General features: G+C 42.2%; 1 protein-coding gene across 47 annotated transcripts in view; it reads left to right on the plus strand.

The window, feature by feature from the left end:
* LOC141148329 (interferon-induced very large GTPase 1-like) overlaps positions 1-15,308 on the plus strand; it is a 420,233-nt gene that overhangs the window by 365,693 nt on the left and 39,232 nt on the right. For 44 of the 47 annotated variants that reach the window (XM_073635660.1, XM_073635662.1, XM_073635664.1 and 41 more), the window contains 2 exons: positions 5,601-5,648; positions 5,999-6,046. In XM_073635660.1, coding sequence (XP_073491761.1) covers positions 5,601-5,648; positions 5,999-6,046 — 96 coding nt within the window. The remainder of the gene's footprint in view (positions 1-5,600; positions 5,649-5,998; positions 6,047-15,308) is intronic. The other 3 variants (XM_073635670.1, XM_073635681.1, XM_073635691.1) reach the window with 1 other exon arrangement.

Consider the following 15,308-nt stretch of genomic DNA (forward strand, 5'->3'; position numbering starts at 1 on the left):
TGGAACTCCAACACTTGTCCCCTTTAAAATGATGATCCTTCCTAAAATAGTCTGTCTTTCATACATTACCAATCCTCCACAAGCCCAGAATTATACGTTCCCTGTCAGCTTTCCTCAAATGATACATCTGGCAATGCAAAAGAGCTAGATGTTCTCATATACATCTCATCCGCCATAGGAAAGTTAGAGGTGTGGGCCTGGTGGATCTCCTGCCACCCATTTAGCGCAATTAAAATACTGGTTTAATCCTCAATATGAGGTTTTATGGGTAGAAGTCAAGCAGTATCTAGTGGGACTTCCAATCTACTCTTACTGCTCATAGCGGATGCCTGAAAACCAATAGACTTGAGTCTACTAACTTTAAAAACACGTACCTCCCTGTTGGCTTGAAGAACACTAATTCGGAATACGTCACTAGCCACCCAAAGGCTCAATATATGCATTCCTATAAACACATTAGAACTTCTCCTCCCTTATTTGAAACTTGGGAACTGGGTAGATCTTGGAGTGAGGTGGGTAGATGACCTTTTCAATGGCACATTGGTAAAAGAAATGTCTGTTCTGAGAATGAAATATGGGTTTTCCAAAGCTAATATTCATATAGCAAAATATTTGTGTAAGCACCTTCTTCCTATGGTTTCCACTGATTTATCAACTTGGACATTCTTTTCCTCTGTTTCTACACAAAACTAGAGGAATCTCCCTGTTTTACAACCTACTCCAAAAGAAGATGGTGTTTGTGAAAATCAACCCACTCCTTAAAGAATAAGTTCACCTTTGTTCACTTTTTTTCCCCCCTAAATTCCAGCTCTCCTATGTACCAATAAAGCATTACTGTACTTATTTTGCAAAAAAAAAACAGCTTTCAGTTTATTCTCGAAAAGAGATTCATTGCTGTGCCCTGGGGTGGCAACAGGGTCGATCCCAGGCGGGTGCTCGGGGTGCAGTGCACCCGGGCGCCAGAGAGGTGGGGGTGCCAAAGCACCAGAGTGCTCCCTTCCCTCCCCCTCCTCTTCATGTGCAGCGGCAGCTCTCCGCCGGTGTTTTGAGGAGAAAGGCGCTGCTGTGTTTCCTGCTCAAGCCCCTCCCCCCTCCTTCCTCCTGTCAGAGAAGGAGAGCAGCCAGCCGGAGATGAGATCAGAGGCGGAGCGGCTGGTCTGTGTGGAGAGAGACAAGCCACGCAGTGTTGTCACGGGGGGTGGCGGCGGTCCGTGCCTGACACGTTCTCCTCCTCTCTGTGTCTCTCACTCCTGCCCGCTGTGAACTGCTCTCCACCCGGGCGGCACAGTGGCACACTGTCCTCTCCTCTGCAGCTGCCGCCCTGGTGTTTTTATGTACCCTAATGGAGGGGTGTCTGTCCTGGGAGGTCTGTACTAATGGAGGGGGGTCTGTCCTAGGGGGGTCTGTACTAATAGAGGGGGGTCTGTCCTGGGGGGGTCTGTACTAATGGAGGGGGGGTCTGTACTAATGGAGGGAGGGTTTGTACTAATGGAGGGAGGTCTGTCCTGGGGGGGTCTGTACTAATGGAGGGGGATCTGTACTAATGGAGGGGGATTTGTACTAATGGGGGGGTCTGTCCTGGGGGGGTCTGTACTAATGGAGGGAGATCTGTACTAATGGAACGAGGGGGTTTGTACTAATGGAGGGGGGTTTGTACTGATGGAGGGGAGGGTCTGTCCTGGGGGTGTCTGTACTGATGGAGGGAGGTCTGTACTAATGAAGGGGGGTTGTACTAATGGAGGGGGGTCTGTCCTGGGGGGGTCTGTACTAATGAAGGGGGATCTGTCCTGGGGGTTTTGTAGAAAAGAAGGGGGTTGTACTAATGGAGGGGGGGTTGTACTAATGGAGGGGGGTCTGTCCTGTGGGGTTCTGTACTAATAGAGGAGGGGTTTGTACTAATGGAGGGGGGTCTGTCCTGGGGGGTCTGTACTAATGTAGGGGGGTTCTGCCCTGGGGGTCTGTACTAATGGAAGGGGGTTCTGTCCTGGGGGTCTGTACTAATGGAGGGTGGTCTGTACTAATGGAGGGTGGTTTGTCCTGGGTGGGTCTGTACTAATGGAGGGGGGTCTGTCCTGGGGGGTCTGTACTAATGAAGGTGGGGTCTGTACTAATGGAGGGGGGCTGTCCTGGGGGGTCTGTACTAATGGAGGGGGTCTGTCCTGGGGGGGTCTGTACTAATGGGGGGCTCTGTCCTGGGAGGTCTGTACTAATGGAGGGGGGTCTGTCCTGGGGGGTCTATACTAATGGAAGGGGGTCTGTACTAATGGAGGGGGGTCTGTCCTGGGGGGTCTATACTAATGGAAGGGGGTCTGTACTAATGGAGGAGGGTCTGTACTAATGGAGGGTGGTTTGTCCTGGGGGGGTCTGTACTAATGGGGGGGGGTCTGTACTAATGGAGGAGGGTCTGTACTAATGGAGGGTAGTTTGTCCTGGGGGTCTGTACTAATGGAGGGGGGTCTGTACTAATGGAGGGGGGTCTGTATTAATGGAGGTGGGGTCTGTACTAATAGAGGGGGAGGTCTGTCCTGGGGGGTCTGTACTAATGGAGGGGGTCTTTCCTGGGGGGTCTGTACTAATGGGGGGTCTGTCCTGGGAGGTCTGTACTAATGGAGGGGGGTCTGTCCTGGGGGGTCTATACTAATGGATGGGGGGTCTGTACTAATGGATTGCCACCGTGGCAATCAGAACACCCTAGATAAAAGGTGCCACATCCTAGTAAAGATAAATAAAAAAATAGAAAGAAATGGACTTTGCAGGCACATACAGTCAGGTCCATAAATATTGGGACATTGACACAATTTTAATCTTTTTGGCTCTATACACTGATCCCCTGATGAAGTCACGTGTGTGACGTCACGCGTAGGGACGAGATAGGCACTCTGCTCTGACATGGACTTACGAACTTGCCGCTCTACGGAATTCAATGCCGGTTGCTTTATCATTTATGTGAGTACCTCGATGCTGTTTTTTCAAATAAAGGTTACTAGTGTTTAAACAATATCACACTATTGGTACCCTCTTTTGTCTTACCTCCTCCACACCTACCGAGTGAACCAAGCCCTGTAGGGGTTACACCGTGGCTCAGGACTACAAGGAGAGGTAGCCTCCACTGGCATACATCATATGCTATTACCTCATTACCGTAAGGTAAGAGGCCACTGCTTATTATTGTGTGACTTGTACACAAAGAGGAGTCACTACTTTTCTTTATTCAAGCACTGCACTGTGGAACTTTTATTCACTCTAAGAAGAAACACTGTCATCTTTCTTGACCCATTCATCCCCATTTTGCGATTTGCACATATGAACTATTTTGCATTTTCTGATTTATAGTTTTACATATTTATTTGCTACACCTGGTCTCTATATACTATAGAGTTTTGCACATTGCTATTTGCACATATTGATTTTTTCAAATTTTACTTATTTATAAGTCACATTTGTTGTTGAACCTATTTACTGCCACATCCTATATATTTTTCTGCACTTCACTTTGCAATTTCTATTTATTGCAGAGCTTTGCACATTGTATTCAGCACAGAGTGATTGGAGTGCTATATGCGCCACACTGTCTTGGTGACAATTTATTAGATGCATGCATGCTGCACTCTATTTATTTATTATGTCACATTGATTATTATACACTTATATCTATTTTGTTATCTTGTCAGTGGTCAGTGTTTTCTCCACTTATTGTATAGGAATTTTGCACTTTTCTACGTCGATATAATTTTTTCAGGTGTTCACCCTCACCCTCACTATTTATCACCTAGTGACCATCTTAGCAGTTGCCTACATGTTTGCACCATATATTTTATTCATCTTTTATATATTTATTCAGCCACAGCATTAATTGTTCATTTCAGTAGTTTTTTAACCCAGTTTTGGGATCTTTTTAATATTGTGTCCTCTCCTTTAGAATGATATATTTATACTTTACTGATCACCGTCTTGATAATGGATTAGCGCAGCACCTCCCCCCATTGTTACATTCATGCCATAGAAATGCAGAGTGACCACTACCATAGAAATGCAGAGTGACCATTATGTTATTACCTCCAGCAAGGCTAGTTTAAAACAACTAAACATTTTCAAAAAAAAAAAACATTATCAAAAAATATGGGGATTTGGTCACACCATATTGCTATATGGTGCTAAGCCCACTTACTGGGATGGGACAAAGTACCCCATGCTTAGTGGGTCCTACACTATCTATAGATTGGGAGATCCTGCTTCTCTAAACCATGAGAGCAATACACTCTTCTAAAATGGGAGAATGTTAAGGTCTCCACCCATGTAACAAGTGGACACTAATTGGAGGTATTTAATGAGGGAGTGGGGTGCTCCTCACCCAAAGGGATTTTGTCAGAATCCATACAATAGACAAACAAGATATTTGGATGTTCTCATATACATCTCATCCACTATAGGAAAGTCAGAGGTGTGGGCCTGGTGGATCTCCAGGAGTATTACCCTGCCACCCATTAACGCAATTAAAATACTGGTTTAATCCTCAATCTGAGGTTTTATGGGTAGAAGTCAAGCAGTATCTAGTGGGGACTTCCAATCTACTCTTACTGCTCATAGCAGATGTCTGAAAACCAATAGACTTGAAACTACTACCTTTAAACACACGTACCTACTTGTTGGCTTGAAGGACACTAATTCGGAATATGTCACTAGCCACCCAAAGGCTCAATATACGCATCCCTATAGACACATTAGAACTTCTCCTTCCTTATTCAAAATTTGGGAACTGGGTAGACCTTGGAGTGAGGTGGGTAGATGACCTTTTCAATGGCACATTGGTAAAAGAAATGTCTGTTCTGAGAACGAAATATGGGTTTTCCAAAGCTAATATTCATATAGCAAAATATTTGTGTAAGCAACCTATTCCTATGGTTTCCACTGATTTATCAACTTGGACATTCTTTTCCTCTGCTTCTGCAAAAAGGGAGGAATCTCCCTGTTTTACAACCTACTCAAACAGAAGATGGTGTTTGTGAAAACCAACCCACTCCTTAAAGGATAAGTTCACCTTTGTTCACCTTTTTTTTTTTCTAAATTCCAGCTCCCCTAGTACCAATAAAGCATTAATGTACTTATTTTGCAATAATAAAACAACTTTCCGTTTATTCTACACACACTTACCTAACTCTCTTCATAGCTGTTTAAAAACAATGCTCAATTACTTCTGTCTTACTTCCTGGTCAGATTTTAGGTCATGACACAGGAAGGAGATGACCAACTGAAGGTACATGATGCAGGGTGTTTGCTAATGAGATCAGCTAGTCAACTTCTTCCTGTGTCATGACCTAAAGTCTGACCAGGAAGTAAGGCAGAAGTAATCAAGCAATGCTTTTAAACAGCTGTGAAGACAGTCAGAGGTCATCACAGCATACAGGTGACCCGGAACGGGGAGTTCTGGGTCCCAATCATTAGGCTCCCATGCCCAGTGAGGCATTTTTGCATACTATCTGTGTGAAGGGGGTTAACATTTAAGATGTATTATATGTCTTTGTCATAGATTATTGCTTTTACATGTAGTTTATTTTCTAAAAGTTACATGTGTGCTAATATTGAACAATATTTCCCACCAGGAAAAGAATTCAGGAAGGAAGAGATAACACAAACCCTACCGGATCTAGGTCAGTATATGGCTGGCTGAGGAATGTAACAATATATGAACTAAAATAGCAGAATAGGAGATGTTTTGAATGATTATTTACAATTGTAATTGATTGTATTATAGGTTCATTATTATCTGACCTAATTTATTTTCTAAAGAAGTTTAATAGTAGTTTAATATTTCAAGAAGATTTCTCACAATGTTTTTTTAACATTTTCTCATTTTCATTTTAGGAACTACATTTTACAGTATATGAACATTCGAGATTTATTACATTTGTATTAGCTTTATTTGTAGATTGCTACTTGTAAATGTAGTTTATTTTCTGAAAGTTACATGTGTGCTAATATTTAACATTATTTTTTCCAGGAAAAGAATTCAGGAAAGAAGAGACAACACAAACACTGCTGGATCTAGGTCAGTATATGACTATATACTATATGGCTGAGGAATGTAATGATATGTGAGCACAAATAGTAGAATAAGAGATGTTTTAAACAATTATTTAGTACTCTATTGGAATGTATCATAGATTTATGATTTTTTGACATAATTTCTTCGCTGAGAGTTCATTTTGGTCTAAGAGCTAAAGAAGGACTCACATAATTTTTAAAACTTTGATTTATTTCCCATGGGACCAAGTGTTTACAGCACTGATAGGTGTCCCAATTGCAGTGTAAAAGCTCCTCTTTTTTATGTAAAGCCGACTGTAGCTCCACCCCAGTCTGAATCACAATTTATGACCATTCCTGTGTGGGTGGAAACAGCCAGCACTGAGCTTCCACCCTTTCTCTAAGCTGAATGTTCTTTTAAGATTATAAATCCACAATTGGCTCTACTCTGCAGGCACTGACTATTTATTCACAACAGAAATTAAACCTAAATCAAACATTTTGGTTAATTTTAAAACATCTCATACTTATACTGCTGAACATTTGTAATTTCTCGCTTCACTTCTGAACATGACATATTATACTAATTTTTAACAATATTTTAAACCTAGACAAATGCAGACAAGCGCTGTAGTATACAGTAGGTGTTATTTATTAGCCAGCAACAATGGGAAAGAAATATTTCTTCATTACTTTGATTTTTATTTTCATTTTTGGCAAGAAAACATATGTCGAGACATCTTTTGGAAGCAAATATTTTTAATATAACATCTCTAGAGGTAGAATTTTGGAACTGTTTAATATGTAACAAATTTGTTCCTTTTGTGGTATAATAACCCACACCACTATCTTGCATGGTTAAAATATAATCCAATATCATCCTCTTTCCGACCGCCCACAGTACATTTATTGTGGGCGGGTGGCACATACAGGCATAAATTTTGCCTGTACAGACCCAGGAAGGCACTGCAGCTCACTGTACCGGGCCATTTTGAGTGGCCCAGGGATCATGTGATCGCTATGCGATCACATGTACACCCTGTACAATGTGATTAGCTGTAGCCAATCACAGATTAGTAATGACATCTGTCATGAATGTAACCCATTCATAACAGTTCAAAACATTGCTGTTACAATGGCTGTCATTGTAACAGCAATCAGAGTGTAAAAAAATCCCTAATTACCCCCCCCCCCCCCCAGAGTAATGCCCTGTTACCATGGTGACGCTGAACTACTCTGATGCAAGTATATAAATAAATAGTGAGAAAATATTTTAAAAAGTCAAAATATATTTAAAATATTAAATTAAAAAAATATTTTAAACACAATAGACTTCTTAAATCTTAGATTGAGCTTTTACGCTCATCAAAACAAGGCATCCTACAGCCAAATTTTTAGCTAATGGCTAAAGCTCAAATTCCACATCTTTTCCATCCTGTTAAACAAACGCAAACTTTTAAATCCTCAAGCCATATCGAATGCCTTTATGGATTATTATCCCTATATAACCTGAAAGAGGATGCCTCTACACCTCAACCCTCAGGAACTTTCATCTAGTCCTTTTTGGCACGACTACATCTCCTAACTCTATCAAGCACACAATTGGAGATGCTTAACTCTCCATTTACAGCCCTCAAAATTAAAAAGGTTATAGATTCTCTTTCCTCTGGTAAATCATCTGAACCAGACGAGTTCACTAATAAATACTACAAATTTTTAAACAAACTCTTTCACCACATTTGGTAACTTTGTTCCAAGATGCAGTGTCTGATAAGTTGTTCCCCAAAGAGATGCTGAAAGCATTTGTGGTCACACTTCCTAAAACGGGTAAAGAGCTTAAGGTACCGGTAAACTTCTGACCCTTATCCCTGTTAAATTTGGATGTGAAAATCTATGCTAAGTTGCTGGCGAACCATTGGATTGAGGTTATCCCCACTTTAGTAAAACCAGATTAATTGTGATTCACAAAAACAGACAAGCAGCAGATGCTACCAGACGTATCATCAATATCCGTGGAGACAACACGAACACCTTCTCTGCTTCTCTCTATAAATGCAGAGAAGACATTTGATAGAGTCCACTGGCGACACATGTGAATGGTTCTGGAGAAATTTTGTTTTAAGGGATCAATTCTTTCTGCCAATCCTAGCACTCTATCTGGAACCATCTGCACAGGTCTACACCTCCAGCCTTCTATCCAAGACATTTGGGATCTCAAATGGTACAAGACAGGGTTATCTGATTTTTCCGTTGATTTTTTTCTTAAAGGGTGAGTTGACTTTTTATAAAAAAATTATAAATGTACATTTTTTTGCAGGTAAAAAAATGTGCATTTATTATTTTTTGTTGCAGGAGCATGGAAAGCAGCAAATCACTGATACCATGCAGGTCTCTTGCACACTGTCAGTGTATCAGCTTACCCATACATCCCATATGGATAATTCAATACTTCCTGGCAGGAAGACTCAATTACCTACCACAGTACTCCACGATGCAATGGTAGTTTATTGAGAACTATAGTAGTTCATGGTATGGTATACCACGGCTGTTTTCAAATAGTGGCAGCTAGTACATGGAACTTCTCCCTATACTGCTACCACAGGGAGGGAGGAGCAGTGGATGGCGGTTGCAGGACTGGGAACATGTAACATGTTCCAAAGGTAAACTTATCCTTTAATGATAAGGCCATTGGCAGAGGCCATCCATTCCAACCCTCTTATCTCTGGGTTCCTTGCCGTTCATCGGGTTCTAACCCATTTTAGTACCCTATCCTATAATAGGGTCATCTCTGATTTGGGACCTAGGAGTACACAAATATATTCACCAGAATTTGAACGAATCAACTGCCTTACTCCTGGGCCAAACACAGCACCCCATATCTGGGCATAGTTTTAAAATCCTCCACAGCAACACTATTGGAAGCCAATTTTAAACCCCTTATTGAGAAAATCCATACGGATTTCCAATGCTTGTCCCCTTTTAAAATGATGATCCTTCCTAAAATAGTCTATGTCTTTCAAACATTACCAATCCAACACAAGCCCAGAATTATACGTTCCCTATCAGCGTTCCTCAAATGATACATCTGGCAATGCAAATGAGCCACCCAATTAAAATACTGGCTTAATCCTTAATCTGAGGTATTATGGGTAGAAGTCAAGCAGTATCTAGTGGGGACTTCCAATCTACTCTTACTGCTCATAGCGGATGTCTGAAAACCAATAGACTTAAATATACTACCTTTAAACACACGTACCTCCCTGTTGGCTTGAAGAACACTAATTCGGAATACGTCACTAGCCACCCAAAGGCTCAATATACGCATCCCTATGGACACATTAGAAATTCTCCTCCCTTATTTGAAACTTGGGAACTGGGTAGACCTTCGAGTGAGGTGGGTAGATAACCTTTCCAATGGCACATTGGTAAAAGAAATGTCTGTTCTGAGAATGAAATATGGGTTTTCCAAAGCTAATATTCATATAGCAAAATATTTGTGTAAGCAAACTATTCCTGTGGTTTCCACTGATTTATCAACTTGGAAATTCTTTTCCTCCGCTTCTACAAAAACTAGAGGAATCTTCCTGTTTTACAACCTACTCCTTAAAGGATAAGTTCACCTTTGTTCACTTTTTTTTTCTAAATTCCAGGTCCCCTAGTACCAATAAAGCATTAAAGTACTTATTTTGCAAAAATAAAACAGCTTTCCGTTTATTCTACATACACTTATCTCTCTTCATAGCTGTTTAAAAACACTGCTCGATTACTTCTGCCTTACTTCCTGGTCAGACTTTAGGTCATGATACAGGAAGGAGATGACCAGCTGAAGGTAGATGATGCAGGGTGTGTGCTAATGAGATCAGCTAGTCAACTTCTTCCCGTGTCATGACCTAAAGTCTAATAGATGGGGGGAGGTCTGTTCTGGGGGGTCTGTACTAATAGAGGGGGTCTATCCTGGGGGGGTCTGTACTAATGGGGGGGTCTGTCCTGGGAGGTCTGTACTAATGGAGGGGGGTCTGTCCTGGGGGGTCTATACTAATGGTGGGGGGTCTGTACTAATGGAGGCAACCAATACTAATGGATTGCCACCGTGGCAATCAGAACACCCTAGATAAAAAGTGCCACATCCTAGTAAAGATAAATCGAAAAATAGAAAGAAATGGACTTTGCAGGCACATACAGTCAGGTCCATAAATATTGGGACATCGACACAATTTTAATCTTTTTGGCTCTATACACTGATCCCCTGATGAAGTCACGTGTGTGTGTGTGACGTCACGTGTAGGGACAGGATAGGCACTCTGCTCTGACGTGGACTTACGAGCTTGCCGCTCAACGGAATTCAATGCCGTTTGCTTTATCATTTATGCGAGTACCTCGATGCTGTTTTTTCAAATAAAGGTTACTAGTGTTTAAAAAATATCACACTATTGGTACCCTCTTTTGTCTTACCTCCTCCACACCTACCGAGGGACCAATCCCTGTAGGGATTACACCGTGGCTCAGGACTACAAGGAGAGGTAGCCTCCACTCGCATACATCATATGCTATTACCTCATTACCGTAAGGTAAGAGGCCACTGCTTATTATTGTGTGACTTGTACACGAAGAGGAGTCACTACTTTTCTTTATTCAAGCACTGCACTGTGGAACTTTTATTCACTCTAAGAAGAAACACTGTCATCTTGACCCATTCATCACCATTTTGCGATTTGCACATATGAACTCTTTTGCATTTTCTGATTTATAGTTTTACATATTTATTTGCTACACCTGGTCTCTATATACTATAGAGTTTTGCACATTGCTATTTGCACATATTTTTTGAATTTTCTTATTTATAAGTCACATTTATTGTTGAACCTATTTACTGCCACATCCTATATATTTTTCTGCACTTCACTTTGCAGTTTCTATTTATTGCAGAGCTTTGCACATTGTATTCAGCACAGAGTGATTGGAGTGCTATATGCGCCACACTGTCTTGGTGACAATTTATTAGGTGCTTGCATGCTGCACTTTATTTATTTATTATGTCACATTGGTTATTATATACTTATATCTATTTTGTTATCTTGTCAGTGGTCAATGTTTTCTCCACTTATTGTATAGGAATTTTGCACTTTTCTACGTCGATATAATTTTTTCGGATGTTTCTAGGTTGCTCATCCTCACTATTTATCACCTAGTGATCATGTGAGCAGCTGCCTACATGTTTGCACAATATATTTTATTCATCTTTTATATATTTATTCAGCCACAGCATTAATTGTTCATCTCAGTAGTTTTTTAACCCAGTTTTGGGATCTTTTTAATATTGTGTCCTCTCCTTTAGAATGATATATTTATACTTATACTGATCACCATCTTGGTAATGGATTAGCGCAGCACCTCCCCCCATTCTTACATTCATGCCATAGAAATGCAGAGTGACCATTATGTTATCCCAGCGGCCCGCCTATTCCTCCTGTCCTCGGTCTGCCCTCCTCCTCCTCCCCGGCCATCGTTCCTCTGAGCCGACTCCTGCCTTTGCTTCTTCCTCCTGCTGCTCCTGTTAGAGTCCCTGGCCCTGCCTTCTCTCTGCCTCTATGGTGCTGGGCTCCCCGAGGGACAGCTGGCACTTCTCCCTCCTCCATCAGGCCCATAGTGGCCTGTTTTCTGTCTCCAAACCCCAGCGCCCTCTGGAGTTTGGAAGTCTGTCCCCGCTCTCTTGCCTCTCTTCTGGTGGTGGTGGCAGGGACAGTGCCAGCAGCAGCAGGGGGCGGTGCCTGTCGTATATTCGCACCATAAGATGCAGGGACATTTTCCTCTATATTTCTGGGGGAAAAAAATGCGTCTTATGGTCGGAAAAAAAAAGGTAATGGGACAATTGGCTGCTCAGCTGTTCCATGGACAGGTGTGTGTTATTCCCTCATTATCCAATTTACAAGGAGCAGATAAAAGGTCCAGAGTTCATTTCAAGTGTGCTATTTGCATTTGGAATCTGTTGCTGTCAACTCTCAAAATGAGATCCAAAGAGCTGTCACTATCAGCGAAGCAAGCCATCATTAGGCTGAAAAAACAAAACAAACCTATCAGAGAGATAGCAAAAACATTAGGTGTGGCCAAATCAACTGTTTGGAACATCCTTAAAAAGAAAGAACGCACCGGTGAGCTCAGCAACACCAAAAGACCTGGAAGACCATGGAAAACAGCTGTGGTGGATGACTGAAGAATTCTTTCCCTGGTGAAGAAAACACCCTTCACAACAGTTGGCCAGATCAAGAGCACACAAGATGTAAACCATTGGTGAGCCTCAAAAACACCAAGATCAACTTGTACCAGAGTGATGGGAAGAGAAGAGTGATGGGAAGAGAAGAGTATGGAGAAGGAAAGGAACTGCTCATGATCCAAAGCATATCACCTCATCAGTGAAGCATTTTGGTGGTAGTGTCATGGCGTGGGCATGTATGGCTGCCAATGGAACTGGTTCTCTTGTATTTATTGATGATGTGACTGCTGACAAAAGCTGCAGGATGAATTCTGAAGTGTTTCGGGCAATATTATGTGCTCATATTCAGCAAAATGCTTCAGAACTCATTGGGCGGCGCTTCACAGTGGAAATGGAATGTTATGCAATGGCCGTCAATCACCTGACCTGAATCTGATTGAGCATGCATTTCACTTGCTGAAGACAAAACTGAAGGGAAAATGCCCCAAGAACAAGCAGGTACTGAAGACAGTTGCAGTAGAGTCCTGGCAGAGCATCACCAGGGATGAAACCCAGCATCTGGTGATGTCTATGCATTTCAGACTTCAGGCTGTAATTGACTGCAAAGGATTTGCAACCAAGTATTAAAAAGTGAAAGTTTGATGGATGATTGTTAATCTGTCCCATTACTTTTGGTCCCTTAAAAAGTGGGAGGCACATATACAAACTGTTGTACTTCCTACACCGTTCACCTGATTTGTATGTAAATACCCTCAAATTAAAGCTGAAAGTCTGCAGTTAAAGCACATCTTGTTCATTTTATTTCAAATCCATTGTGGTGGTGTATAGAGCCAAAAGGATTAGAATTGTGTCGATGTCCCAATATTTATGGACCTGACTGTATAAAATGTAACAAATTTTTAATAGTTCGCATTTATAGACAACATATATAATGCACATTGACTAAAGCACATAAAGTAGAAAGTACAACAAAGAAGGAACCATTGATCAAACCCAAGAGGTTAAGGGGGTCATTTACTATAGCGCCAAAAAAATATCCTGCAGTACAAAAAATCACTCTCAAAAAAGGCCAAAAAGACTTCAACTCTCAGAAAGTCAGCGCTAATGCAAATGGAAAGCAGTGCTATTGCGGCAATAATGCCTGTCAGATCACATATGCTGGAATAGTGGAAGTCAATGGGGCTCGAACCTGCAAAATCCAAAGTTCTCACTGAAGGCTTATATGCAAGTTCTTTGTTTCTAAAGAAAAAATTTGCGCTAGGTGTACAAACAGTAACTTGGTGAATATCACCCGTGAAGGAAAATCCTGCAGCTATGCACTATACCTTGATAAGGGCACTACTAAATAGATATAACAAAAAGCACAGCGCTGGATATAAATGCAAAAATACAACAAAAATTGATATTACTATTAAAGCACCAACAACTTTCATATGTGGTAAAATAAAAAAATAAAAATAAACAATAACATGAATGCTTCACTATAGTGATATATATGCGTGAACAATAACATGGATGCTTTACTATAGTGATATATATGCGTGACTATTCCCAGTTTTTTATCCACACATTTAGAAAAAGTCCAAAGATGCAAAAATTATGTCAAAACAAATGTCCAAAAAAGCAATTAAATGTGACTTTCTATGAATAATAAATCCGTGACTGTCACCGTGTTGAAATCCCGTCACCTGGTAAAGATTGAAGGCTTACCGGATAGCCTCTGATCAGAGGCATAGAGCTAATAGCTTGGGGTTTGCCCTCCACAGCGGCTGGAACTTTAGCTGGGATGATGGATGTAGATCCACAAACGATCGCCACAGGCTTCCAGACAGCGGTACAATCAGGGAAGAGAGCTCTCACCGTGTTTAAAAGAAAAGAGAAAACTCCAATGGTGTAGAACGTTTTATCTCTTGTTTATTAAAAGTCGCCTCACTGGCATCCATAAAAACACTTTTCCTTGCAAGGAACCAATACAGCTTTAAAACGAAACTTCTCGCATGCGCCGTCGGTACGAGCGTGTCAATCCTACGGCCGTTTCGTCAGAAATGACATCATCAGGGGCATGCAACCTGGCAGGTCGTAGGAAAAGAGGGGGGATGAGAGAGCGGCCCCCTCTCCTGAACCGTACCAGGCCACATGCCCTCAACATTGGGAGGGTGCTTTGGGGTAGCCACCCAAAACACCTTGTTGATGGGGACAAGGGCCTCATCCCCACAACCCTTGCCCGGTGGTTGTGGGAGTCCCGGTGCTTGTGGGGGTGCATCAGAGGGGGTGGGGTCCCTGGGGTCACCCTCCATTATTTAAGAACTGTCAGAAGACAAGAAGCGTCACACAGCGGGAGCCTCCCATCATGCCATCATGGATGAGGAGCGGCCCGAGGAGAAGAAGGGAAGAAGAGCGGAGGGCCGGGATCTGGGGGTCCCCTTGTTAAAGGGGGCTTCCAGATCCCGATAAGCCCCCCATCCGCAGACCCCCACAACCACTGGGCAAGGGTTGTGGGGATGAGGCCCTTGTCCCCATCAACATGGGGACAAGGTGTTTTGGGGGGCTACCCCAAAGCACCCTCCCAATGTTGAGGGCATGTGGCCTGGTATGGTTCCGGAGGGGGGCACTCTCTCCTCCCCCCTCTTTTCCTGCGGCCTGCCAGGTTGCGTGCTCGGATGAGGGTCTGGTATGGATTTTTGGGGGGACCCCACGCCATTTTTTTTTTCATTTTGGCGTGGGGTTCCTCTTAAAATCCATACCAGACCTGAAGGGTCTGGTATAGATTTTGAGGGGGACCCCACGCCATTTTTTAAAAAAATTTTGGCCGGGGTTCCCCTTAATATCCATACCAGACCTGAAGGGCCTGGTATGGAATTTAGGGGGACCCCCACGCCATTTTTTTTTAACTTTGGTTCAGGATTCCCCTGTGGGGAATTCCAATGCTGTTTTTATCAATGAACTTTTATGTGTATTGTCGGACCAGCAATTCATTAATAGCCGCGAGTACTTTTAAATTACTTTTTTTTTCCTTTAGAAATGTCATTTTGCTCTCGGACTGGTATAAACACAGGAAACATGCGCTACTTTACAG

This window comes from Aquarana catesbeiana, linkage group LG06, assembly GCF_042186555.1.
Source record: "Aquarana catesbeiana isolate 2022-GZ linkage group LG06, ASM4218655v1, whole genome shotgun sequence".
Classification (NCBI taxonomy): Eukaryota; Metazoa; Chordata; class Amphibia; order Anura; family Ranidae; genus Aquarana; species Aquarana catesbeiana.